Source organism: Cervus elaphus, chromosome 4 (genome assembly GCF_910594005.1).
Source record: "Cervus elaphus chromosome 4, mCerEla1.1, whole genome shotgun sequence".
Lineage (NCBI taxonomy): Eukaryota > Metazoa > Chordata > Mammalia > Artiodactyla > Cervidae > Cervus > Cervus elaphus.
In genome coordinates, this window is record NC_057818.1 from 55,820,703 (window position 1) to 55,847,070 (window position 26,368).

General features: G+C 54.8%; 4 protein-coding genes across 4 annotated transcripts; 1 reads left to right on the forward strand and 3 right to left on the reverse strand.

Annotated features, from left to right (window-relative positions):
* Positions 1-432: 432 nt before the first annotated feature.
* RASIP1 (Ras interacting protein 1) lies at positions 433-13,864 on the reverse strand. Its single transcript, XM_043899726.1, has 12 exons — positions 13,718-13,864; positions 13,340-13,480; positions 12,056-12,741; positions 10,190-10,545; positions 6,034-6,687; positions 5,183-5,220; positions 4,801-4,952; positions 4,579-4,682; positions 2,942-3,185; positions 2,564-2,736; positions 1,396-1,543; positions 433-844 (listed from the first exon to the last, which is right to left on the reverse strand). Exons 2-12 carry the CDS (start codon positions 13,474-13,476, stop codon positions 645-647), a joined length of 2,892 nt encoding a protein of 963 aa, XP_043755661.1. The 5' UTR covers positions 13,477-13,480; positions 13,718-13,864; the 3' UTR covers positions 433-644.
* Positions 13,865-13,996: 132 nt separating this feature from the next.
* Positions 13,997-18,518, reverse strand: IZUMO1 (izumo sperm-egg fusion 1). Its single transcript, XM_043899728.1, has 8 exons — positions 17,270-18,518; positions 16,821-16,895; positions 16,471-16,557; positions 15,777-15,857; positions 15,489-15,589; positions 15,063-15,216; positions 14,496-14,697; positions 13,997-14,252 (listed from the first exon to the last, which is right to left on the reverse strand). The coding sequence occupies exons 1-8, from the start codon at positions 17,505-17,507 to the stop codon at positions 14,177-14,179; spliced, it is 1,014 nt and encodes a 337-aa protein (XP_043755663.1). The 5' UTR covers positions 17,508-18,518; the 3' UTR covers positions 13,997-14,176.
* A 95-nt stretch (positions 18,519-18,613) lies between these two features.
* On the reverse strand, positions 18,614-22,223 carry FUT1 (fucosyltransferase 1 (H blood group)). The gene is made up of 2 exons (XM_043899727.1): positions 21,910-22,223; positions 18,614-21,360 (listed from the first exon to the last, which is right to left on the reverse strand). Exon 2 carries the CDS (start codon positions 21,356-21,358, stop codon positions 20,288-20,290), a length of 1,071 nt encoding a protein of 356 aa, XP_043755662.1. The 5' UTR covers positions 21,359-21,360; positions 21,910-22,223; the 3' UTR covers positions 18,614-20,287.
* Positions 22,224-23,710: 1,487 nt separating this feature from the next.
* On the forward strand, positions 23,711-25,895 carry FGF21 (fibroblast growth factor 21). The gene is made up of 4 exons (XM_043897898.1): positions 23,711-23,859; positions 24,281-24,682; positions 24,804-24,907; positions 25,593-25,895. The coding sequence occupies exons 2-4, from the start codon at positions 24,448-24,450 to the stop codon at positions 25,881-25,883; spliced, it is 630 nt and encodes a 209-aa protein (XP_043753833.1). The 5' UTR covers positions 23,711-23,859; positions 24,281-24,447; the 3' UTR covers positions 25,884-25,895.
* Positions 25,896-26,368: the final 473 nt, after the last annotated feature.

Genomic DNA, 26,368 nt, shown 5'->3' on the forward strand with positions numbered 1-26,368 from the left:
GACCCAAGAGAGGAGTTGGTTGGGGCCCCAGATTTTCGGATGTGAGGGAGGAGGGAGTCAAGAACAGGGACAAGAGGTGTTGAGGCTCATCAGGGCGCCCGACAGGCACAAAAGTCCAGAAGGGGCTCGGGAACCCAGACTCCTGGGTCTGAGGGAAGAGGCTGGAGTATGGGCTATGGGGGTCGAAGGGAGCGTTGGCTGTTTCCCACTGGCAGGACTGATCTTTAGCTGAACAAGTTTAGCGCTCCGTCCTGAGGTGTGTGGAAGATCCCAGCACCTGGATTGGATTACAGGCAAGAGGGCAAGCTGAGGCCGTGGCTATAAATACCTCGTGGATTCGGCAGGAGCCCAATGCTCCAGGCAAGGGCCCTGGTGACTTATTTCACAAAAAATCATCACCACCCCCGCTCCTGAGTCTTAACAAGCGAGGCGTTGCCAATACCACAGATGCCTTTATTGTTCCGGGCACTGAAATCCCAAACCCATCTTCCCACTGTCCCATCCTCTGCTACCCCCAAATTCAAACTCCCAGCATTCCACGCGGAGAAAAACTACAACTCCCAGAAAGCTCGGCGCTCAGGAGGGCTCTAGAGGTTAGAAGCCGATGAATTTTCAAGATTCGCGCGCTCATTTGCTATTGGTTCTCAAGGAGGCGTGGCCACGGGAGGTCCATGGCGGTGATTGGCCGGCAGTTCCTGCTGCTCAAGATCCCAGAGGAGGCGGCGGAGTCTGCGAAGTTCACGGTGCAGGGCATCATCTGTCACAGGACCCGTGAGGCTGAGGCGCGAGCTACCCAAGGGCAGGATGAGGGGAGGATGGGAAGAGAAGCTTTCGAAGATGTCCCCTAAGAGACGGAAGAACACAGAGTTAAATTCTGAAAATGGGCGTGAGGGAGGGCTGAGGCTACCTCACGCCGGAAGGAAGGAAAAATTAACACCCAGCAACTCCTGGAGCAGGGTCCCCTCGAACGTGACTCTTGGAATCCCCAGGCATCATGGGAATTATAGTTCAGAATGAAAGGCCACCGTTGCCTGGAAAACTGGCCATGTACTTGGGTTCTTGAGTCCGCGAGGATGAAAGGAGGAAGGGCTAGGAACTTTGTTTCACAGATTCCTTAGAGTTGAGGGGCCTGGAGCCTGGCCTCTTAGGTGAGGGAGGTAGTCTGTAGGGGCAAAGAGGCTGGAGGCCTGACCCCTGGGAAAAAATAAGGAGCTGGGGGCTTTATCTCCTGTAAGCTGTGGGAGAATCCTATATCCTGGAATCCAGCACTTAGATCCTTAGATCCAGGGGGAGGAGAGAGCTAGGAAGAAGGAGGGCTTGGGGCTATGGACTCCGAGGTCCTGAGGACAGAGGAACGCTGACCACCCCGATGCCTCCGTCCATATTTCTCCTCACCTGTGTCCACAGCATCTCGCTCTGCAGGGGGAGGATCCCAGGCAGGTGGAGGCCCGCGGCCAGGACCCAGCTGGTAGTGGCTGAGCAGATGGTGCAGCTGAGCAGGGGTCAGTGTAGGGTGGTCAGTTCGTAGGCTGCTCCATGAAGCCTGGTAGGAAGACAAGGTGAGAAATCTACAGTCATTATGGGACAGCTGAGAAATCCTAAGTGGAAGGCCCTCCACAGGGGGCATGAATGTAGTGGGTAGAAAGTGGTATCTCTGCAATGTCTTCCAAGACACTGTGAGGCCTGGCTATCACCAAAGTGAAGGTGGGGAAGGGCCTACTCTCAACTTTAAAAAAGAAAAATGTGACTTGCTTCAGAATACACGAGGAAGTAGAAGTAGGCAGTTGTGGAGAAGGAACAAATTGACCATTAGTTTATGTTATTGTGTTCATCATATGTGTTCATTTGACTGTGGCCACTTTTTGTATCCGTTTGAAAATTTCTGTACCTAACCTAGATCTAGGCAACAGAATCATCAATGTGATTAAAAACAGACTGAACCCAGATTTCCTGGCAACTCATTACCTTCTGGCAAACCACGGTGCCTCAGTTTCCTCACCTGTAAATTAGAGAACAAGAACTACCCAACAGGGTTGTTATGAGGATTCAAAAAGGCAAGACTGTAAAGTACTCAGAACTCTGACTGGTGCTTATTAAGTACTCTATAAAAGTTTGATAAATAAAAGTAAATAAATGAAATCAAGTGACCTAGCCTACCTGATTCTATTTTTTTTCTCTGAACAAAATTGTCAGTTAAAAACCCGCTTCACAAGGCTTAATCAGCATTCAATGAGAAGGACCAAACACAGTATCTCACATTTAATTTATGTTCAATGGATGCTTTAAATGTCACTTTTCTTGTTTCCATACCAGACTTCTTGAATCAGCATGTCTAAGGGAGGGGACCCTGGAAACTATTATTAATAACTCCCACTGGGATTCAGATGTAGCCAAATTCAGACATTGATGTGGCTGGCTTCCTTCTAGCTGCCAATGCATCATCCATGGTGTCTGAGCTGGGACTGGGAATAACATACAGCCCAAGGGGAGATCCAAGGGCAAGCGGAATACAGAGAATGGGTGAGTGGGGTTGGGGACTCAGAGATTAGGGGTCAGGAGTCACCTTGAGCAGGGAGGTACGAGGCACACACAGCAGGTTCACAGCTATGGAGAGTTTCCGGAAGAACTCAGTGGCAATGTCACCCAGCCCAGCCCCCTGCAGCCAGTCCAAGACAAGATCCAGGTTGGTTCGGATTTGGACAGCTCGGGACCATTGATAGAAAGGTCGGCCTTGACCTGTGGGGGAAGGGTGTAAGAAGCAATGGGTGCATGGACCCTGCCCTCCTGCCTCCCAGACCTTTCCTATCCTGCAGTTTGGGATCTGGAGCACACTCTCTGGGGTCCCTAAGGATGAGGCCTAAGCCTGTGATGTGTCTTAACTGACACAAGTCTCAGTGGGTCCTATCTCTGCCTCCCAGCCCCTTTCCAGTCCAACCCTCACCTCGTTCCATCAGCGAGTTGAGAAGGGATGCATTGGAGAAGAAGAACAAGTAGCCAAAAGTCTGAGACACAAGGTCTGGGTGCAACTCGCACTGGCTGGTCAGTTCCAGGGCTGCTTGAAACACACCCAGGGTAGGTCTCAACCCTGGAGGCATGGCCCCCAGCTCAGCACCAGGCCCCGGCAACTCTGCTCCAGCTGTGAAAGGGTTACTATCCAGGAGAGCAGGTAGCGTTGAATACAGAGTCTGAGGAGATACAGAGATGCAAGCAAGAGATTGGACTACAACTCCCTGGAAGCTTCAGGGTAGTAGAGCATGAAGATACTAGGGAGCTCCACCAAAGGCTTCTGGGAATTGTAGTCCATTCTACTTTCAACACACTAAAGATCTCCAATAAACAAATTCCTCCTTTCCAAATGGGTTCCTAGCATTCATCAGGCCTGGGATACCTCAAGTTTAAGAAAGGCTTTTTAGAAGTGTCTTGGGTATTTTAAGACCACCTCTGGTATCTTACGGGACCTGTAGTTCTCAACAGAGACAGCTCAAGGAGAACAAAGGACATCGAACAAAGAGGCTCCCTTCAATCAAAGGTTTATTTATCCAGAATTCCCGAAGGAAAGGAAAAGAATGGAGAGTCAGGAAGTGGGAGTGGGGTGGCAGTTAGCCAGTGGAAAGTGAGATCAGGCCAAGGACAGGAAATGAGGTCACAGCCAAAGAAGAAACAAACCCACACTTGGCAGGGATGCACAGGAAGTAAAGCCTTGGAGGAAAGAGCTTCACAAATCAAGGCTGCTCAAGAAATATAGAGATTATCTGTCTCCAAAGATCCCCTTTCATTTCACAGATACGGAATCAGGCTTATCATAAACCAGAAACCCTGAGAATTCCAACAAGCGATGTTAAGTTCGAGAGTGGTGGCAGGGGCCTGGGGCAGAAAGCATGTCCTGCAGGATGGGCACTCCAGGGAGAAAAAGGTTTGTGACTCAGAAAAGGGAATGAAGGGAATTCCCTGGTAATCCAATGACTAGGACTCTGCGCTTTCACTGCTGAGGATGTGAAAAGAAGACAGACTGCTGAGGGTATGGGTTCAGTCCATGGTTGGGGAACTAAGATCCCACAAGCTAAACACTATGGCAAATATATATATATATACATATATATATATATATATATATATATATAAAGTTTTAAAGGAAAAGAAAAAACATTTTTTTTTTTAAATAAAAGGGAATGAACTCAAAGCTATAGGAAGTGAGGTCAGCAAACACAGAAAGGCCTGCTTAAAGAGGTTTAGTGTAAATGACAGTGCCTACTCTATTTGATATCTATCTATCATCTATCAAACTTATCAGTGACTTAAGAGTGGACTTAGAAAACAGGAGCTTGAGAAAGCAGTAATGGTGATATAGCCAGACAGCAAAGTCAGCCGATCTAGAGACAAGAAGTCAGAAAGGCAGGAAGTGATGAAATCTCAAACAGGAAGCAGTCTCAGAACAGCAAAGTAGGGGGGTGGCCTGTGGGGACAAGGGAAGTGATGTCAGAGAAGCAGGAAATCTTCTTAGGTCAAATAGGAAGTGACATCAGAACAATGTGATATAGTTCAAACAGGAAGTGATGCCATGCCAAACAGGAGGCATACCTTGGTGAGGTAGTAGACAGACTGCTGGAAGGTACACATGATGACCTCATCCAGGAGGACCATTGCCTCATCACATAATTCCAAGTCATTGCAGAGTTGTGGGTCTGAAGACAGGCATAGGAGTGAGAAGGAGAACCAGAGGTTGCCAGGCAGAAACCCAGGTCCCCAGGTGCAGGGAATGGCTGGGGGTTTGGACAAATATGGGCCTGGGTCGGGGCTCACCTTCCTGGTCAGCCTCCTTCTCCATCTCTAGCACCTTCTCCTGCACAAAGCTCAGTAGCTCCGTGGTGTTGGCCATCCACAGCATGAGTGGCCGCAACTCCACAGACACAGTCTCAGGGGTCAAGGGCACCTCAGGAACACCCTCAGGGTGGCTGGGCAAAGGGGAAAGGGCCGTAATCATTGCCAACCCCCACCATAATGTCCAAACCCAGAGATCTGGGTCTAACTGGGGACAGAGTCCAACCCTCATTTCACAATTAGAAAAGTTGAGTCCCAAAGAAACTTGCACTAAAACATGCATGGAAAAGTGAACATAGAACTGGCTGCAAATCCTCCTGACCGCTACATCCCTCTCGACCCTTCTCCCCAGGGTTACTCTTACTTTTCTGGCTGACGGTCTCCAATTTCCTTAATCTTTTCCTGTGGAACAGTAAGATCAGAATCAAGGTGAGGGGGATGAGGAAGAGAGGCCATGAGTTAATGCCCTGGTTTTCCTTTTGACAGAGACTCTCCTCACTTTTCAAACAGGCTCTAATCTGTACAGCAGAAACTAACACAACATTGTAAATCAACTATTTTCCAATAAAAAAAAATTTTTTTAATGAACTCTGATCCTCAAGTTTCAGAATAACCAGTTCTCTTCTTACCTTTTAAAACACACACCCGTATGATTATAAGTCTGCCCCTAGGTCTTCTTCTGCTCAAATGGAGTTTCTTCCTACCCCTCAAAATTCCCTAAACCTTTTCTCTAACTAGGGCTCAGCTCAATAGGATGCAACTCCCCCCCACACTCTAAATGGTTTCTCCCCAGCATATCTATTTGTTGGTCCTATGGATTTGCTCTCCACAGGCTCCAAGAATGGTCTCGCCCACTATGGCTCCAAGCTTCAGGCCCAATAGGCTCCCCACCTCACTTCTCACAATGGGCTCTTTGAACTTTTCACTCAATGCGATCTCTAACCCCACTCCATCTCAGAGAATGGTTTCTCCCATTATCCCACACCTGCAAAGATAGGTACTACTATACTCCCTTCTCTTCAAGCACTGTGGATGAAACCACAACTACCAGCATCCCGTGGGGCCCCTTGCCCAAGCCCCTCCCTCTCCTGAAGCATCCTGGGAGATGTAGTTTCGTTCTGCCCGACTACGAAACTAAGGTTCCAGATGGCAAGAGGAGGCTGGGACAAGGACTTGGGGCGCAGAAGAGCCTGGACGGCGGTTGGGGGAGCTCACCCAGACAGTCTCCTTGATAAGACGGGCCAGGCGACCCAGCAGGCGCGGCAGGTGGCCCAGCTCCAGCTCCCGAGCTGAATGCTGCACACAAAGCGCCAGCAGTGTGGCCGGCCCCAAGGGTGGCAGGTCCCCGGCGCCAGCGGCCGCGGTGCGCACGATCTCGCCCAGCAGCGCCTCTTCTTCGCGGGGTCGGAAGCGCAGCACGGGCTCCCGGCCGTCCAGGTAGGCCGCCAGCGCCTCGCCGCGTTCCTGCAGGCCACGACCGCACAGGCGGCAAGAGAAGGCCCAGCCGGGGCCCGGCGGCGTGGCCCCGGGGCGTGCGGGGAGCCACGGTGGTCGCGCCGGCCCCGAGCCCCCAGCGCGGGGGTCCTTGTACATGAACAGGAAGTGCTCGCCCAGCCCCAGCAGGTCTCCCGGATGCAGCTCGGCCTCCCGCAGCAATAGGCACCCATTGTGCGTGACCGGGGCTCCCCGGGATGGGCGCACCATCGCCGGGGGCTCAGGACCCGCGCGCACTGTGCAGTGACGCGGAAGGATGTCCGGGGCGTTGAGGAAGGTGTCCACATACGGGGCTGGGGACCCACCGCGGGCCGAGGAGTTCCCACCTCGGCCAAACACATGCTGCTCCCGCGTCATCACGTACACCACGAAGTCCTGGAGGAAAGTGAAACTGCACTAAGGATACTACTCCACGAGGAATGGATGTTTCCAAGGAAATACCTTCCCCACAATTGACTCTCCCGTCAACCACATCTCTTGAATGAGCACTTCCAAGGATATCTCCTGGGATCCCAAAGAGCTCACTAATTACCTCCCACCTCCCATGAGTGGACTCTTCAAAGGCACTTCCTATGGTGAACTGTCCCGTAAGTCCATCCTGAAGACTGGATAGGAGGAAACCCCTTTCTTGACAGGGGCTCTACCATTTCCCTCCCTCAAAGAATGGATGCTTCCCAGCAGATCTTTTTCCAATGGCTTCTCCCATCTTCTCACCTCCGCTGAAAGGACTCCTTCAAGGCAGTCCCTTTTTACAGTGGATTCTCCCATAACATTCAGCCCCAAGAATAGGTGCTTACAGGACACCGCATCCCCATTACTAAAATGGACCCTCCCACTACACTCACCCTCAATGGCCCTTCCCAAGGAAACCTACTTTCTCCTAGGAACTCTCCCGTTTCCCTACTCCTGGTCCCGCATGCCCGTCATGCCACCCCTATGATAGAGACTTTCAAAGACATTTCCCCTTCCAGTAATAGCTACTCTCAGTTTTCCTAAAGCAAGGATACCTTTAAAGAGACTTCCCCCTCAAACAAAGGTTTCTTCCATTATCTCCAGCCCATGAATGTACACTTCCAAAGAGACCCACTTTCTATAATGGACTCTCATTTTTTTCCCCACCCCATGATGAATTCACTTCCAAGGAGACATAATTCTACAGTGGACTCACTTGTTCCCCACTCCCCGCCCCCACCATGATGGAGCATTCCAAAGGCACTCTTCCTCCCATCAATGGATGCTCTCAATATTACCATCCCCTAAAAGGACATTGCCAAGGAGATCTCCATATAGTGGCACTTTAAGTAACCTCATCTTATAAATGGATGTTTTCAAAGAGACCCTCTTATAATGGAGTGGCCCATTTCATCCACTAAATGAAGAAGTGGATTCCAGAAGACCTATTCCTAAAAATGACTCTCCTATCTGCAGCCTATAAAAATGGAAGCACTCAGTCTGACCCCCTTCCTAAAGTAGACCCTCATTCACATCTGAGAAAATAGGCATCCCAATAGTCATAAACCCCCTCCTACACTGAACTCTCCCATTACCCCCACCTCATAAATGCTCATTTCTGAAACCCCTTACTGGGTTTCCCTGGTGGCTGAGTGGTAAAGAATCTGCCTGCCAATGCAGGAGACACAGGTTCAGTCCCTGATCGGAGAAGATCCCACTTGCAGTGGAACTAAGCAAGCCCATGGGCCTATTGAGCTTCTGCTCAACTATTGAGCTTATGCTCTAGAGCCCGTGAGCCACAACTACTGAAGCCCGTGAGCCCTAGAGCTGGTGCTCTGCCACAAGAAAAGCCATCGCAGTGAGAAACTCTTGCACCGCAACTAGAGAGTAGCCACCGCTCGCCACAACTAGAGAAAGCCTGTGCGAAGCAACGAAGACCCAGAAGAGCCAAAAATAAATAAATAAACTTTAAAATATGTATATATTTTAAATCCCCTTACTACAATATATTGTTTCATCTACCTCTCAAGAAAAATGGATCTTTCCAGTCTGCCACCTTCTGAAGGTAAAACCTCTCACTCTCCATCCTTGACTGGAGGAATGGGAATGGCCCAAAATACACAAACCCCCTTTTTACAAGAGGCTTTCCTGTTCCTTAACCGCCAAAGGGCTTCTTCCACCTCACTTAAAATGAACTCTCAGATTACAGACACTCATGGATAGAACTCTTATTCCTGTTCCCAAGGAATGGACACTTCCAATGAAGTCTCTTACAAAGAAATTTCTCATGAATCCCACCTGAAAAAATGAACGTTTCCAATGTTTCCCTCTCTTCCCATAACCTACTTTCTTATACTCTCAGAATAGATCCTTCCAATTTGACCACCTTTCCACAATAGAGCTTCTGATTTGCCAACCCTGCCTGGAGGAATAAGCTGTTGTAATATATACATACCGTGTTCTACAATGAACTTGCCTTGTCCTGTTGCCCCAATAAGGAGGAGTGAATTCCTCCAATGGAAGTTCCTTGAATAGTTGTAACCTCTCACCCATATATACAGCCAATTGACCTAACCCAATTGGATCCCTCTCTGAGAGTAAAAATGGAACTGTTCAATAAACTCCACCGCCTTCCAGAAGAGGCTTTCCCATTAGTCCCAGGGGTACCCTGGCTGTACCACTATTACCCAAAGGTGGACTAAAGCATAAGAATGATTCTCCTAATCATCACTTTTCGCGCCCCATGGACTGTAGCCTGCCAGGCTCCTCTGTCCATGGGATTCTCCAGGCAAGAATACTGGAGTGGGTAGCCATTCCCTTCTCCAGGGGATCCTCCCATCCCAGGGATCAAAGGCAGGTCTCCTGCATTGCGGGGAGATTCTTTACCATCTGAACCAGCAGGGAAGCCCTAATCATCACCATCATTACACACACACATGAATATTTTCAATAATACATTTCTTTAATGAAATAACTTAGCACTGACCCCCAACTGCTAACCCTTTCTTCCTCTCTGCTCCCCACACTCAAACAGGTTCTCATTGCCATTCAAATATGTAAAATAGAAGAACCAGTACCACTGGCCACCATTGACAATGGTCAAAATCCTTCCAGAGTAAACCATCAACTTTAAAAAGTGATGTAATCCACTTCTTCCAAGACCATATAGGCTTACCCAGGACAAGATTCCATATATCAATCAAATTAGCTCTCTCCCCAGGAGATACTCTTCCATTACTCCTCCTCAAGAAATAGAAGCTTTCCAAGAGGATCGTTCTAAAATAGGCTCTCCTGGGAATTCCTTGGTAGCCTAGTGGTTAGGAATCAGGCTTGCACAGCCAAGTCTCGAGTTCAATCCCTGGTCAGGTAACTAAGATCCCGTAAGCAGCGTGGTGCAGCCAATAAAAATAAAACAGGCTCTCCCAATCTTTTCTGGTGGGAGACAGTGCTTTCCCCCAACTTTGAACAGAATGAGTTATCGCCTACTTATCCCTCCAGTGAAATACTTCTCCGAGATCTATCTGGACCCTCCCACTCTCCTCTCTGATATTATTTCCTCCTCTAGAACCTGACTGGAACCATGTGTGTGCATGCTAAGTCGCTACAGTCGTGTCAGACTCTTTGCAATCCTATGGACTGCAGCCTGCCGGGCTCCTCTGTCCATGGGGATTGTCCAGGCAAGAATACTGGAGTGCGTTGCCACGCGCTCCTTCAGGGGACCTTCCCGACCCAGGGATCGAACCCGTGTCTCTTACGACTCCTGGTCTCCTGCATTGGCAGATGGGTTCTTCACCACTTGCCAGCACTACCTTCCAACAAACCTGAGGCTAACGCGACCCACGGAATTCTGGGAGTTGTGGTTCTGTCGCCCATTCAACCAAAGGGTGGGACATAGGTCTCTCTCTGTAGGTTGGGCTGCGCTTACCTGGGCGTCCTGGTAGCCCTGCAGCAGCAGGAAATAGGGGCGGTTGCTGGGGGCCTGGATGAGGCACTGCGTCAACTGATCGAAGTCGCCGGGGTCTACAGGTCCAATTTGGGCGTCGGCTGCCCCTGGGGCCATGCTGAGTGCCTGCTGCCTGCGCTCCTGTTGCCGCCGCCGCCGACCTTGCAGACTGAGCTCCGATACGCTCCGCCGCAGGGACAGGTTTTCCGAGCGCTCCTTGCCCCCGGACCCAGCCGGAGTCCCTGACCCAGACCCCGGGCCGGGACTGGCCAGCGCCGCCCCACCGGACGCCGCCCGGGAGCGGTTCTTCTGTGGCCGCCACGAGGGGGCGCCTGTGCCTGCGGAGAGAGATGGAGAGCGATGAGACAGACTGGAGAGAGACAAAGGGAGAGACACACTTAGAGAGCTAGAGATTATAGACAGTTGGCTTTAGTGAGGCTGCTTCCCACATTTAGATTTTTGCATATGCTGTTCCCTGTGCCTGGAACACACTTCCTGCCTGAGTCCTACCTATCTTGTAATTTCAACTCATAAATTCACTTATTCTTTCAGTTGGTATTTTTTGAACCCGTGCTGTGTGCCAGGCACTGTTCTAGGTGTTAGGAACTTTGCGATGAACTGAGAAGATCCTGCACCAAGGGAAAGAGAAATCACTTCCTCTTGAACACCTTTTCTTGACATTCCAAGTCGAAGCAAAGAAGAGCCGTGCTGGGCACTATGAACTTTGTCACACGCAGCACACTGACACCTAACTGGTACCCAGTGGAAATGAGCTGAACGAGTGAATTGATGCGTTTCTCACTGGGCTGTGAAATCTAGGAGACGGGAACCTCACTTGTCAATGTCCCCATTGTACTCCCCAAGGGCCCTAGGTAATGTGTGGCTCACAGGTGTCCAGGGAATGCTTTTTTGGGGTGTGTGTGTGGAATAACGATGGTTATAATTGCCATTCTTCACTTAGCAACTGCCATGTGCCAGTTGTTTTTTCTTAGTCGCTAAGTCGTGTCTGATTCTTTGTGAACCCATGGAATGTAGTCAATCAGGCTACTTTGTCCATGGGATTTCCCAGGCAAGAATATTGGTCGTGGTGGTTTAGGCGCTAAGTCGTGTCCGACTCTGGCTACCCCGTGGACTGTAGCCTGCCAGGTTCCTCTGACCGTGGGATTCTCCAGACAAGAATACTGGAGTGGGTTGCCATTTCCTTCTCCAGGGGATCTTCCCAACCCAGGGATTGAACCTGCGTCTCCTGCACTAGCAGGTGGATTCTTTACCTCAGAGCCAAATGCTAGGCCCCCAGGTAGCCTGGTCCTCCGCCAATACAAATACCTCTTCATTTCTCGTGCACTGCCCTCAAGCCCCCTCTCACGGTTTGCAGTCAATCTAGCCTAAAGTCACCTGCTTCAAGGCCCACCCTTCTGAGGATCCACCCATCCTTAGACCGCGATCTAATAGCTCATTTTCTCACTTTCCAAGCCTATCCTCCTTCTAGCCTCCATTCGCATAGGCCCTGTCTCTCACGAACCAACTCAGCCTTCTAGAGAGAGGCCACCTGCCATGAGGACCACTCACCCGCCGCGCGCAATATCTCTGCCTTCCTATCACTCGATTCCGCGGCCGGGTCCCAGCATCGCAGACTCCGCCCATCAACTATGCACCTATCCCATGGGCGACGTCCCCCGGCCTAGCCCATCTGGCTGACTTAGACCCTGCCCCAGCTCCGCCTTCCACTGAACACAGTGCTTCAGGCCCCGCCCAAACCCCGCCCTTCCCCGCAGGCCCCGCCCGCCACGACTCCGCCCCCAAGCCCTAGCCCGCCCTCCGCAGGCCCCGCCCCCAGAGCCCGCTCACCGTCGCCGTCCGCCGCCCCGAAAGCCTCCTGCTCCAGGCGGCGCGCCTCCTCGCGGCCGCGCAGCTCGAAACGCCGCGCCCAGCCTGGCCGCGCCCGCCACAGCTCCTGCACCAGCAGCGGGCGCTCCGAGTCGCCCAGCACGCGCAGGTGCTCCGCCCGCCACTCGCCGCTGCCCACGGCGCCCGCCGCGGGCCGGCCCAGGGCGTCGCACAGCGCGAAGGCGTCCACGCAGCTGCTCTCGCCGGGGCCGCTGCCGGGGCTGCCGGCCAACCCGTAGCGCTCCAGCGCCTCGGCCACCAGCTCGCGCGCGGTGGAGCGCGCCGTGGCCAGTACGCTCTTGTAGTTGGCGCCCGAAGCCAACCCGGCGCCGAAGATCTTGAGGACCCCCGGGGGCGCCGTGGCGCGTGTGGCCAGTGGAGGCTCGGGGGCCACACCCGCCGCCAGCTCCGGCAACTTCTTCTCGCTGGCCCAGCGCTGCGCGGCCCCCGGGGTCCCAGGGCCTCCCGCGCCACCGGAGCCCGTGGTTCCGGTGCCCGAGCCCCGAAAGAGCTGAGAGATGCGCTTGGCACGGCTCCCTGAGGCTCCCCCGGCTGCCTTGACCGCACCCACTCGCCGCAGCTCCACGTGGGGCGGCGGCGGGGGCAGCGGCTCGCTACTGCGGCTCCCCGTGTCCGAAGACGACGACCTGGGAGCCCGCCGGGGAGCACAGACCCAGGAGAGAGGCCCGAAAGACATGCAGAGACGGGGATGGGGGTTAGAGAAAGAGGGAGGTGGGCAGAGACCGGGGTGCGGAGGGGGGACCGAGACCCGGAGAGGGAGGGACAGACACCCAGAGATAGTGGGGGACAGATACCCACCGATGGGCGAGAGACGAGGGGTGTATGGAGATGGGGTGGGGTGGGGGTGGGGCACAGGCCAGAGGCAAAGAGAGAGGGAGAGAAAATAAATAAATAAAGGCGAGTCCCTCGGAAGAAAATTCCAAGAGGTGAGCAGGGAGGGGAGGAAGGAAGGTGAATCAAACCGCTACTTCTTATGTCCGGGTCCCCGTGTCCACCCGGCCTAAACCCATCTCCAGGCCCAGAACTCCCCTCGCTCGACCCTCCACCACTGGGCCTCACTGTCTCCTCACCGCCCACCATCTCAACTTGCCCATTCAGGACAGGAATTGGAGCCAGCTCTTTCCGGGTCCCTGGCGTTACCCAGTGTAGGGACTGGGCCATAAACAGGGGCAGGTGGGAGGCAGGTGGGGCAGGGGCTAGCGTCGTGAGGACGTGGGCACTCACTTGACAGAGGCGGCACTGGGCCAGCGTCGCCCCAGCTTGGCCAGCTGCTTCCTGGGAGAATTGATCCACAGGCCCACTGGGAGATGGAGCTTCCCGAAGCGGGGGCTTCCGCCCTCCTTCCGTTCACCAGACAGCATGGCCCTAAGGGAGGGCGGGGAAGACCCCAGCTCCTGAGGTCTCCGGAGGTAGGGATGGGGTGGAGGGGCACCTGGACTCCTGAGTCAGAGGGAGGGGAGTATGGGGCTCAGACTCCAGAGTCTGGTTGGAGGAGGGGATGGGAGCCCGGATTGTGGTTGCTGGGACGGAGGGTGGCTGGAACTGACTCCTAGGTCTGAGGAAGGGAGGAGGCGACCGGACTCCTGGGTCCCCGGTTCTTACCCTGCTTCGGGTCCCGACAGCACCCGGGGGCCCTGTCTCCGCTTGCCCTGGTTGGCTCTTGACCCCGCGGCTCCCGTTCAGCCTTTGCCTCTGCCCCGGCTCCCAGCACTGGGTGGGGGACAGGAAAAGGCAAGAGGAAACCGGCAGGAAGAGCGGGGAGGGGGCGTCCTGTGAGGGGACCGGGCCTGGGGGAGGAGATCTGGGGAAGGCTGGCCCTGCCCCACTCCTTGATTCTGGAATCACATCGCCGCCAGTTGGCCCCTTCCAGGCCCCACAGGGCCCGGGGGGTCCCAGCTCCTCCTTTCTCGGACAGAAGACCATCCCCAAACTTCTCTTGGGGGTGGGGGGAGACCAAAAGTTAGAATCAGTCCGGGGGAGTGAGTCAGACACTTGGACCACCAGATAAATATTTATTTTTCTCCTGGATTCTTTGATCTTTTCCTTTGAAACCCCCGAGTCCTAAACAGTCCGACTGCCAGTGCTGAACCGGGACTTTATGAAGTCGACCACTTTGCCAGACCGAGAGAAAAGGATCCTGATGGGAGCACACAGAGCGGAAACAGGTTAGGTCCTCCCTGGGTGAGGACCACCCCTCCCGGCCTCCCTAGGTTTGATCTTATTCTAGCAGTGATCCAAGCTTCGCGCTCTTTAGGTGAGCCGGGCTCCCAAAGGCAGTCCAGCTCTCAGCGTTCCTCGGCTCGCAGACCCCCGCCTACATTGGGTAGCGAGAAACCCCGCCTCCCACTCCAAGCCCTGCCTTCTTCAGTGGGTGGCTCACACGGATAGAACGCCGGCTGTGAGCACCACTAAGCCCCAGATCAGCACCCCGAGCAGGCGTCTTTTCAGCACTTGCTCCGGCTTCGGAGTCTGTGGCTCGACGGTTGAGTGGGGGCGATCCAAAGCCACCTCTCCTTGGGCCGTCTCATCCTGAGTTTCGGTGTTTGGTGACGGTATCTCCTCCTGGATTCTTTTGGGCAATACTGACAGAGGAGGGGTAAGAAGCGATCCTGGGAGAGCGCTAAGGTCCTGCCAAGACCAAGGCAAGTTCTCCCCGCGCGGCAAGCCGCTCCAGGACCCAGGCCCTCCGGGACATAATCGCGCCTCCCAACTGCTTGAAGCCGGGACACACCCAGAAGGGAGCCCCGGCCGGGTGACCAGGAGCCTGACTCGGGGCAGGAAGCCACACCCTCGTGGCCTGAAGCCACACCCCCGTGGCCTGAAGCCACACCCCGACAGGAAGTTCTGTCCATAGGCCACGCCCCTGAGGCAAGCCACCCGCCTGGAACCGGGCGCCCCAAAAACTCAGGACCCTGAATCCCACTTCTCTCAACTCCGCAGCACTGACCTGTGACGTGAAAATAGATGATCGTGGCTGGACTGGATTTTATGGAACCCAGCTCGCAGCGATAGGTACCTGCATCCTTCGGACGCACCATGGTCTTGGTCAGGATGGGCTCCTTCCCCTTGGACACCAAGGTCTCAGAATTGTTCTTCCAAACCTAGACCCAAGCTCAAGGGGTCACAGAGGCCTGGGGAATTCAGGGATTAGGGGAGTACGGGGGTGAGACGATCATGGGGCTTCAGTGGGGAGGTGGGAGTCCAGGGTGTACTGTTCAGGACGTGAGGTCCCAGGGGATAAAAGGAAGTCAGACTTGGTCGGTCATAGGTCATGGGCATTGTGGATGCAGGCCTGTGGATACAGGGGCTAGGGGTGCTTATACAAGCCGGATGGACTTGGAGTTCAAGGGTAACGGGAGTTGGAGGGCCCCACCCTGTAAAAGCTGTAATCGGTCAGGCCTTGAGAGATTTTATGCCAGTTGAGCTCACAGTCCAGGATCATGTCTTCCATTTGATGGACCTTGACTTCGCGCTCTGGGAATAGGGGGTTAGTGTGGGGTGCTCCCTCAAGATTCTGGGCCCTCTCCCAACCCTCTTCCCCTTGGTCTCACCCCGCCTGTCCTCCTGGTCGGGCTCCAGTCTCCGCCCTCTTTAGACTCGGTCTCGCCTCTGGCTCCGCCCCTCTGGCACCAACCCCTCCGGCTGGGCCCAGCTCTCTCACCTCCGCAATTCTTAGACTTTCGACAAGCGTGAACCTGCTTCTGGCAGGTACTGCACCAGATGAGAGGCTGCAACATCAAACCTGAAAGGGCAAGATCGAAGCTGTGTTCTCCCACTAAGAGGCGGGGCTAAAAGGAGAGGGCGGGGCCGAGGGCTGGGGCGGGATCAAGAGCCGAATCTCCAAGGAGGTCAGTCAGGGGCTGGAACACAGCCCTGTAGGAAGTCGTCTCTAACTAGGCTCAGTAAAGAGTGCAAAAACTATATGACCATTTCCCCCAAGAAGTCCAAGGAATAGTGGAGACCCAGGAACCTCTCGACGGGGAGAATGAGACACAGACCCAAAAGAGATACTGGGTATTGACAGGGTAGGGATGAGGGATGGACGACCATTTCCCATAATCGAGACTTACCACATTTGTTGGGACAAAAAGCTGCCTCGGAAGAAACAATAAAAAAAAGAGAGAGAGAGAGAATATGATTTCTAAGTTAAAGGCGATGAGAGAAAGGGTGAAGGAACAGGCTAGGTCTGGGGCTCTTGAATTCAAGAAAGGAAAGACATGGGTATCTGGGTCCTTGGGTCTGAGGGGGCAGGGGGCTGGGAGAGCTGACGGATCAGAGAAGCAGAAGGCGGGGGAAAGGGACTCTAGGGCTGTGAAAGGAGAAGCCTGTGGGGCCAGACTCCCATCTTCTCTCACCCTCTTTTTGAAACTGAGCAGCGTAGCTGGCAAAGGTATTCTTTGCCAGGTGCAACATCCATAACATCTCCTTCACGAAGAGCTCACCTGGGAAGAAGCAGGCAGGCTGCAGAGCAGTCCCCACCCCCACCCTCCTGCCCCTCCCAGATGTGAGGTGCCCGAAGTTGGCCTCTGCCTGCAGAGCCTGGCATTCAGCTTTCCGGTCTTCTCAGGGTACGACAATAAAAATGTAAAGACCACTTAACAGAATGCTGGCTCCAGAGTCCAGTACCTGACCACCAGACCAGGGGTCACCAGCAATCGCTTCCCTGGGTTTCTGGAAGCCCTCTCTGGCCCGCTTGAGCATTTACCTTTTACATCACTATCTGTGATGCGTTTCATATCCTTCAGCAAACTCCAGGATGCCTTTTCTAGTGTGGCCTCATCTGTGGGGGGCGGGGGGGAGGGGTGCCGGGGGAGAGATAACCCCCAGATTCCAAGCATTACTGTCTCATCCGCTCACCTAGTCTTAGAAACTACAGTACCCATGGGGCCAGTGGACAAGAGTAGGTCTGGTAAAAGGATTACCCCACCCCATTGCCTTCTGGGAGTTGTAGTTTTATTACATAAAAGTGCAGGATAAAATGTAGGGGAACTGTATTTGCCAGCCCTTGGAGAACCCCAGAATCTGCATCCCAGCCTTTTCCATTCCCGAACCCAGGAGATTCCGCCTTCAGTCCTTTCTCTCCAGCACCTCCCAGCGACCCTAGCCCCAGAACCCTTCCTTTCCCAGGATCCAGGAGTCGATCTCCGCCCTCACCGACAACCCCCATATAGGAGGTCTCGTCAATCGGCAGGTCCTTGAAATCTTCCACTGCCTGCTTTATCTTTTCCATCACTTTTTTGTGATAGCTGGCCTCCAGGTGGCCAGGCAGGTAATCCATCTCCAAGGAGTTTAGCGCCTCCCTGACCTTTGGATCGCAAATGACACAGCCCCTGGCAGGAAACAGGCAGCCGGCCAGAGTCGCCACCAGGAGGGGAAGCCCCCGCGGCTCCATTGCGACCAGAGCGCGCAGTCCGTGCCGAACTCCGGGGAGGGTCTTCTTACCCCCACCCGAGAAGGTGAACGCTAAATGGAGAGAAGCCCTTCCCCGAGACTAACGGAGCCCCAGTTGGCAGGGCGCACACTTCTCATTAGAGAACCGGGGAGTCTTGAAGCACTCTTCGCCCGACCTTGACTCCTGTTGTACCCTCGAAGACGAGGGTTCGCTGAAGAGCCCACGTTCTGACACCTTTTAGAGAGAATCACCAAGCCACGTCCTTCCAACTCTAATCTTTTCCCACGACTACAATTAAGAATTTTGTTGGGGGTGAGGGTAAGGTTAGTTGCGTGGTAGAGAAAGCTCTTGATTGGGGTCACAGTCACGGTCTGCCCCTTACTAGGAACGCCCACAGCCGCCTCCTCCCGGCTACCCACGTGAGGCCCCAGATTCCCAAGAGAGAGTCCCTGGAGTTTCCTTGGCCCCGCCCAGGATCCCAACTCTCAGTCTGATTGGATCGCGACAAAGGGAGGGCCCCACTTATCGCTCCGTGACGTCACAGCTGCCTTTTCAGACTAGAACTTTCACAGCATCTACAGAAGGGGAAGGTCCCTGTCGGCTCTGATTTCCAGAGCCAAGGAAAGGGCTTCAAGCCTTCAGTCTCCTCCCCTCTCAGAGCCCCGACTCAGGCTTTGGGCTAAATGCCCACAGCCCTTTGGAAACCCTGTCGTCGAGCCACGAAAACGTAGGAAAAGATCCTTTCTAGCCCTAGGACTACACTTCCCAGAAGGCCCCGGGTGTCTCCCTAGCTGATTACAGCAGCCGACCCCATAACCTTATGGGAAATGTAGTTCAAGGATTATAATCTTCGTTCACGCCCCACCCCACCTTCTCTCTCCAGCCTGTGGGGCTGGATACCGGGGTCCCAGAGGAAAGCGGTTTGGGGCCCAATGCAGACAGTCTCCGAGGAAGGAACTGGGTCTCTGAGACCACAAATCACACAAGTAGGGCACTAAGAAAGAAGGAACTCATGTTCCAAGAAATGAGAAGTCCCTGGAAGTTCCACACCTTTACTCCTACTCACACACCCTTATGCACACAAGTCTCCAAAAAACCTGCAGAGATGGGCTGGTGGTGTGGATTTTAATTCATACATCCCTCTCTCCCACCTATAGCAGTCGAGTAGTGACTGGTCCCCCAAAACTCCCTGAGAAAACTAGAAAAGTTCTCATTCTCTGACAACTCTGTAATAAAGGTATCTCCCTTCATTTCTTTCAAAAAGCCTCATGGAAGTTCTAAAAATCTAAGTCAATAATTCCATTTTCTGGGACTTCACTGGTGGTCCAGTGGTTAAGACTTTGAACTTCAAATGCAGGGGTTGCGGGTTCCATCCCTAGTTGAGGAACTAAGGTCCCCCATGTTGTCCTGAATGGCCAAAAAAAAAAAAATCCCATCCTCTTGTCCAGACTCCGTGCTCCTGCCTGGGTTGGAGACCAGTCTGGAGTCTGCATACCTTCTGATTCTTTCATCCTTCACTTGTCCAAAGCCAGACTTAGAGATTCTGTGAATTCAGGGACAGAGAGTGGCTGGCAAGGGACACAATACCCACTGTTTTCTGCAAGCCCAGAAGGCAATCTTATGTCAGCGGTATGCTGTGTGTGCTCAGTCACTCCGTCATGTCCAACTCTTTGTGACTCCATGGACTGTAGCCTGCCAGGCTCCTCTGTTCACGGAATTCTGGAGTGGGTTGCAATTTCCTCCTCCAGGAGATCTTCCTGACTCAGGAATGGAACCCAAGTCTCCTGCATCTTCTGCATTGGCAAGCAGATTCTTTATCACTAGCCACCTCAATAAATCGACTCCATCACCCCCAGCAGCCCAGCTATGGAGGAGGAAACTTCCTTAGTTGGCAGACACAAACTGAACTTGGAGTCAAGGTGTGCACATTTTTGGAGTTTTAAAAAAAAAAAAACAACAACAATAGTGTCCGGAGATTTTTGCAGAGCCTTGCTCCTTAGGCTGCAGCATTCAGCACCATCCCTCCCCACTCCCATCTCATGCTTTAGCATATCTGTGGTTTTTCAGGGGCTGAAATGTTAAGTAAAGTTCTGCTTTGCTCACGCACTGTCCCAGCTACAGATAAGTTTGTCTTCCATCAACCTTTCCAGCAGTGGTGAGCTGTTGACCTACTGGTTGTCTCTTTGTTAGCTTCTTCACTGAGGTTACCTGGAATTCTAGAATCTCATACCCTCTGGAAGGGCCCTGCAGGGCTCTTTACAGGCATTAGAGTTGACCCTCTCCAGAAAACATCTCCCCACCCCTCTAGAATCATTCCAGAGCCACAGAAGAAGAGTTGGTAGATGCTTGCTGTAGAACACCCATGAGTTCCTTCAGTCCTGCTGACCCAGAGAAGAGAACTCTCTCTTCTCAAAAAAGGCCAGGATGGTCAACACTGGAATGGTGAACTCCCTGTTACTGCAGGCAGTGATCTAGAAGTACTCTGGTTATGGCCTGGGAAGAACAGGTGGGCACTGTGCCTTCTGGAACTGCCATGAACTTTTCCAGACATCGCCACCCACCATGCAAAGGTTTTCCATTGATTCTAGAATGTTCCAGCAGTGTCAGGAAACACCCATGCCCCTTCTAAGTCTAGCCAACTAGAATGACTCTAGAAATGGGTGTCCACCACCTGCAGGGCCACAAGCTTCTCTAGAATCTTCTGGACTTCCAGAGATGCATACTGTTAGCCTTACATGGATCAGGCTATTTCAGAAAGTCTCCCTGTTCCTCAAGACAGTCTACATTTGGAGCGGAGACAAGTCCGCATTAATGCCCACCCACTCAGGCAGGAAGGCAGCCTCGGGTTTAAAGATCTTCAGGAAGCTGGAATCAGGCAGGGTGAAGTTGGCCAGGTAGACGGTGTCTCCACCAGCCAGGTAGGCGGCCCAGAAGCCAAAGGTGCCAATGGTCATGATGGTGTGGTTGCACTGTGTGAGCAGCGCAAAATCCTTGACGGGCGCATCCTCCTGCCCGTCTCCGGCGAAGATCACATCCCCCCGGGAGGTGTCAATGTTTTCCCGGCACCACTCCATGCCATTGCTAGTGACCACAAAGACGGGAGCTTCGTGCCGGGCCCGGAACCAGTCCATAGCCTGTTGGAGGTAAGCACGGTCCCCCACCACACCCTTCCAGTGGAGGGGCATCACCTCTAGGTAGTCCCCGCGGCGCACGTGGACACCCACAAAGGTGCTCGGGCGGTCCCCGGTGCGGGGGAGGCGGAGCCCACTCAGTGAGCGCTGGGCCTCCTGCCGCAGGTGCTGGTGCAGGGTGAACTCGCTGCGGATCTGCCCCCGGAGGTGATGGAAGAAGGTCCAGGAGCAGGGGAAGCCCGTGAGCTTCAGCCAGGGCTCCTTCAAGTGGGTGTACTCCTCCGACATCCAGTCATGAAGCTCCAGCTCCTGCCAAGGAGCGTGTCTGTCTACCTCGGGCGCCAGCACAGGCAGCGTGATGCGGAACACGGGGGCCAGGACGGCGTGCATGGAGGGCTGGATGAAGGCCTGGCGGCCATTGAGCTGGGCCAGGGCCAGCAGCGTGGCGTACTGCCCCATCTGGTTCCCAAACCGGCCTTTGGGGTCGATAGTCCAAGTTCCTGAGACGGAGGCAGGATGCTTGGGACAGGAAAAGGTGGTGTTGGGGTTCAGGCAGAGGATGGCCACGGGGGAGGTCACCCGGCTACGGTCTGGACACAGCAGGGACAGGTCTAAGCCACTGTGAAAGAGGTAATGGTGGATGAGGAGGACGAAGACGCAGGCAAAAACACAGGCTAGCAGGAAGATCAGACAGAGGTGACGGTGGCTGGGAGCCCACATGGCTGCCGGACAAGAAGAGTAGATGAGGAGACGTTAGAGCTTGAGAATGACTGTCAGGGAGGAGAGGGCTGAGGGAACCGGGAAACGAGTTTGGACTCCTGGGCTTGAGGGTAAAAGGAATCAGGGCTCTTGGATCTGAGTGAGGAAGAGCTAAGGGCTTGGAATTTCCAGCAATGGAAGATGGTGAAAATTAGTGGTTTCCAAAATGACAGTGACCCAGGAACCACCAGCTTGTCCCCATATCTGGGAATCTCAGTGTCTCGGGTGCCCTGACGTGGGGCAATGTTGCCCCCAACTCATTTCTGGGTGTACCTGTGTGTGAGGGGCAGAGGCCACCACGGAGGTGACAGGAAGCGACCATCAAGTGGAACGTGAGAGGCAGGAGACCCAGGCCTGGATGGGGGAGGACCTTGATTCCTGGAGGAGCAGGAGTTGGGGGGTCGGGGGTGGAGGAGACTCCCGGGTGCCGTAGGGGGTTAGAGGTTGGGGGTGCGCCTCTTGGGACTGAGGGCCCGACTCCTGGGTCCGAGGCATCCACATTTCGCACTCACCTGAGCTCCTGGCGAGTGGCGGACCCACAGTCGGCTTGGGCTTGAATGGAGCGCTCCGGCTGCAAGTGCAGACCACATCCCGCGGGGGGCCCACCTCTGCCCCCCTCCACCTCCGCCCCCCTCCAGCCCCCTCCTGGAAAACCTGGACTCCAGGTTCCCAGACACGACGGCCCTCCCTCTCCGCGCCTCCTCCCTCGACTGGCTGCGAAGGTTCCGGGAGGAGAGAGGTAGGAGAGTGGGCGCGGCTCCGAGAATCACAGCCTTCGCCCTTCCCCGGCCCGACAGGTAGCTCAGAGAGGCAGCGCCCCGCCCCATCCCTGGCGCCGAGCCCCGGCTCGGCAGGTTGGGAACTGCAGCCCCCGCCCCCTGCCCTCCCGGGACCCGGGGAACCTTCGCCTCAGCCCGCTCTGCACACCACCCCCCCCACCCCCGCTCCAGGCCCAGGCAGCCTACCTGGCCTCCCTAGCAGCCGCATCTTTTCGTGGACACTGAGATCTAGCTTGCAACTGCCTAGCTGGATCCGGATGCTCCGGTCCGTCGACTTCTCCCTCTTCCACTCCGGTGTCTGCGTTCACCATCCTGGATGTGAACCTGTGTTCCTGGATGCTCCCAGTCCGGCCACGCCCGGGCGCCTGGTGCTGACCCGGGCATCCTGGTGCCGGCGCCGAGCGCGATCCTCGGCCCCCTGCCGCGTGCTTGCCCCGGGAGTGGGGGTGGGTGCGTGGGTGGAGAACCTGGTCGCCAGGCTGTTCCACGCGCGGATGCAAAGCCTCCTCCAGCTCTCAGGATCCTGGCGTGAGAACCTCCGGCCCGAACGTGTCCCCATGCCCCCCCAGGGGCCGCCGATCCCGCCCCCGCTCCCCTGCACTAGCAAATTCCAGAGTCCCAGGTTGTCCTTTCGAGGGAATCTTAGTATCCGGCGCCTGACTTTCTACTTTCTAGAAGGGCACGTCCCGCCTCTCCCGAGGTCAAGAAAAGAGAAAGCAGAAATAGAATAGAGTTTCTTCTCCCTGCCTGCCTCAGAGGTCGCAGCAGGCCTCTTCAAGGAAAAAACGCTGGGCTCTTCCTGCAGACCTGAAGCCTTTTCCCCTGTCGACTGTTGCTCCCCACCCGCGCCCATCCCACCCGTGGCCCGAGTGGTCTGACTATTGCCATTCAAGAAATCAAAGACCCAGGGATTGGACTTGACTCTCCAGGATGTGATCATAATTTCTCCAGATCCAGGACTCCCCAGCCCCCAGCCCCCTCCTCAGACTGAGAAATCTGGGCCCTCCAGTCACCCCCTCATTCAGATCAGGTGATCAGACTCTAGTACCCTTGTTGCTGTTGCTCAGTTGCGGAGTCGTGTGCGACCCCATGGACTGCAGCCCACCAGGCTCCTCTGTCCTTGGGACCTTCCAGACAAGAATACTGGAGTGGGTTGCCGTTTCCTCCTCCAGAGAGTCTGCCCAACCCAGGGATCGAACCCGCATCTCCTGCATCTCCTGCATTGGCAGGCCAATTTTTTACCACGGAGCCACCTGGGAGGTGGTCTTTACCATAGACCTTGCACCCTTCGGTTCCAGGAAATTGCTCACCCCCTCATCCCCCTTGGGATCTTGGGTCTAACTTCTCCCTGAGCAGCCTGAGTCATCTGCCAACTCCAAGTCAAAGACTCTCACCATTCCACCCCACCCCTACCCACCCCCCGCTTCCCCAGGCTATTTTGAGGGCACCTGTCTGATCCTGGGTAGCGTCTGTGGTGAAAGAAACATCAGGATTGCATCAGGACCCAGGAGGAGGAGGAAGCTGGGATGTTTCGGGGCATGAATGCCTGGGCTGCAGTTACTCAGGAGCTTGTCTTGTAACTCCCAGATCATGACACCTGTTTGCTTGAGGAGGACGCTTTGATCCTGTGGGGCTAGCTGCTTTCCTGATGATCAGCAAACCTCAGAAAACCCAGAACTTCAGGTGAGATGAGGAAATTCCAGTTGTGGGGCACGATCTCCTCAGTTAGCCAGAAAGGCGGGTGGGTCCCCGTTCCCTTCCTGCTCAGTCTGCAGAGTCAAGGTCCCCAGCCCCTTCCTTCCTCAGACCCAGGGGTCTGAAACCCCAGCTCCCTCCTCCCTCAGGCCAAACAGTCTGGGCCCTCTAGCTGCTTTCACCCAGGTCCCAGTTCATCAGATTTCTATCCCCCTGGTGCCTCACACAGTGGAGGCCAGGCCCCCAGCTGGAAGGACCCCCGATTGCATCATCCGTCCAGGTTGACCTGGACACCGTGGAATCCTAGCATCTGCCAAGTGGGTCAAATATCATGGGTCAGGCGTCGGGAAGGTGATGGGGCGGGTCTGTCTGGATATAAATTCTGGAGTGTCTGCATCCATCCCAAGAGATCTGGGTGTCCGGTCAGCTGTGAGTCCACGTGCAAGGGGATCCAGACTACTGGAGCAGCCATCTGAGAACCTGCTCTCTGGGGCAATCGGGCTCCGAAACAGGATCTAGACCATTCAGCTCTTCAAACCCCAGACCCCAGACCCCACCTGAGGACGTGAGCCACTGATGGGCTGGGACGGGGCCAAGTTCAAGCACTTGGGACTGTGGGTCCCTGTGCTGGCTGTCCTTCTGCTAGGAACCTGCCAGGCGCATCCCATTCCGGACTCCAGCCCCCTCCTCCAGTTTGGGGGCCAAGTTCGCCAGCGGTACCTCTACACGGATGATGCCCAGGAGACAGAGGCCCACCTGGAGATCAGGGCTGATGGCACAGTGGTGGGGGCGGCCCGCCAGAGCCCTGAAAGTGAGTATGTGTGTGGAGAGATAGGGCTTGATCCTGAAGCAGTAGGGAATTGGGGCCTGGACTCCTGAGTCTGGGGGAGGAGCAAAGGCCTCCTGAGTCCCTGACCACTTTCTCCCCTCAGGTCTCTTGGAGCTGAAAGCCCTGAAACCAGGCGTCATTCAGATCTTGGGAGTTAAAACATCCAGGTTTCTGTGTCAGGACCCAGATGGGAAGCTGTACGGATCGGTGAGTTTCCAAGATCCCCGTCCTTGCCCTCCACTCTTGCTCTCCCCATCCTCACAGTCTGAGAGACTAGGTTGCACCTTAGATGTTGGTCAGGCTTGGTTTGACATTCTCCGCATGCCCCAAACCTGGCCACAATCCCCAGAGGAGGGCGCTGTGGTCATCAACGTTCACAAGAAGAAACGGAGGCTCTGGCAGGGCGACCACCGGCCGCAAGTCAATGACCCGGGAGGCCAAGTCTTGTGACTCGTAACCTGGACTGACCACACCGGTTCCCATAGGCCTGGCTCATGCTGGGCGAAGGGTCGCTCCAGGAATCGATGGCCTGTAAAGTGAACTTGACCTTGGGTGCTAGCCAGATGCCCCTGCCAGAACTTAGAGAGCCTCCCCTGATCCCTGGGCTGGAATATTCTTCTCTGTGAAGTGGGGGGCGGGGAAGTGCGTGGGCCTCGCAGCGCCACCTAGGGGTAAAGGAGAGACCTGCCTCCGTGGTTTGGAGTCCGGGAGGAAGGGGCTGGGGGGACCTCGACGATGCAGCTGAGAAAGTAAGGGGTTCCCCCAGCTCCCAAGCAGTTCTGGGACTGGGGGGCCTGGACTCCTGAGTCTGGGAGAGGATGGGTCTGGGAGTCCTGCAGGGCAAGGGGGTATCGGAATCCCCACATCTCTGATCTGACTCTCATCCCCGCAGCTGCACTTTGACCCCAAAGCCTGCAGCTTCCGGGAGCTGCTTCTTGAAGACGGATACAACGTCTACCAGTCGGAGACCCTGGGCCTTCCACTCCGCCTGCCCCCCCAGCGCTCGTCCAACCGGGACCCGGCCCCGCGGGGACCTGCTCGCTTCCTGCCGCTGCCGGGCCTGCCCCCGGCGCCCCCGGATCCTTCAAGGATCTTGGCCCCGGAGCCTCCCGACGTGGGCTCCTCGGATCCCCTGAGCATGGTGGGACCCTCGTATGGCCGAAGCCCCAGCTACATTTCCTGAAGACGCCCGCTGTGTATTACTGGGTCTCCTCTTTATTTATTGCATTATTTATCTTATTTATTTTTTTATTTTTCTTACTTGAGATAATAAAGAGTCTGAGAGGAGGATCAGAGTGAGTTTGTGTGGTTTGAGGGAGAAAATGGGAGTCTGCTTCCGCGTCTCTCCTTGTCCCTCCATTGCCAGCCACGCTGTGGGAAGGTCCCAGCCTTTTTGCGCCCCTTCCCCGGCCGACCCTCAGTGTTTGGTTACACTAAGGCGTCCCCAGAGGCTGTGGACTATCCGTGCCCTTTGACAGGACAGTATTTGTTATTCTTCCCTCACCCCCTCCCTGACCCCAACCACGTGTTTGTGTTGTGGAACTATTGCTCTGCGGTAACTCAATAACGGGGACATTTTTTAAAGTGGCACAAGTGGACCCACATCCTTATGGGAGATGTGGGTTTTTTGGGTTCATTTAGCACTAGGGATGGTCCTCAGGGCTGGGG

Excerpts from the sequence above, each read along its gene's own strand:
- RASIP1 (XM_043899726.1), bottom strand. The coding sequence starts at position 13,476 with ATGCTGTCTGGTGAACGGAAGGAGGGCGGAAGCCCCCGCTTCGGGAAG. Across the intron at positions 5,221-6,033 it reads TTATCAAGGAGACTGTCTGG|GAAAAGATTAAGGAAATTGG; the intron begins GTGAGCTCCCCC and ends ACTGTTCCACAG. Across the intron at positions 4,683-4,800 it reads GAAGGAGGCTGACCAGGAAG|ACCCACAACTCTGCAATGAC; the intron begins GTGAGCCCCGAC and ends GCCTGTCTTCAG.
- IZUMO1 (XM_043899728.1), bottom strand. The coding sequence starts at position 17,507 with ATGGAGCCGCGGGGGCTTCCCCTCCTGGTGGCGACTCTGGCCGGCTGC. Across the intron at positions 15,590-15,776 it reads AAAGTCTAAGAATTGCGGAG|AGCGCGAAGTCAAGGTCCAT; the intron begins GTGAGAGAGCTG and ends CCCTATTCCCAG. Across the intron at positions 15,217-15,488 it reads CCGATTACAGCTTTTACAGG|GTTTGGAAGAACAATTCTGA; the intron begins GTGGGGCCCTCC and ends GCTTGGGTCTAG.
- FUT1 (XM_043899727.1), bottom strand. The coding sequence starts at position 21,358 with ATGTGGGCTCCCAGCCACCGTCACCTCTGTCTGATCTTCCTGCTAGCC.
- FGF21 (XM_043897898.1), top strand. The coding sequence starts at position 24,448 with ATGGGCTGGGACGGGGCCAAGTTCAAGCACTTGGGACTGTGGGTCCCT. Across the intron at positions 24,683-24,803 it reads GGCCCGCCAGAGCCCTGAAA|GTCTCTTGGAGCTGAAAGCC; the intron begins GTGAGTATGTGT and ends TTCTCCCCTCAG. Across the intron at positions 24,908-25,592 it reads ATGGGAAGCTGTACGGATCG|CTGCACTTTGACCCCAAAGC; the intron begins GTGAGTTTCCAA and ends TCATCCCCGCAG.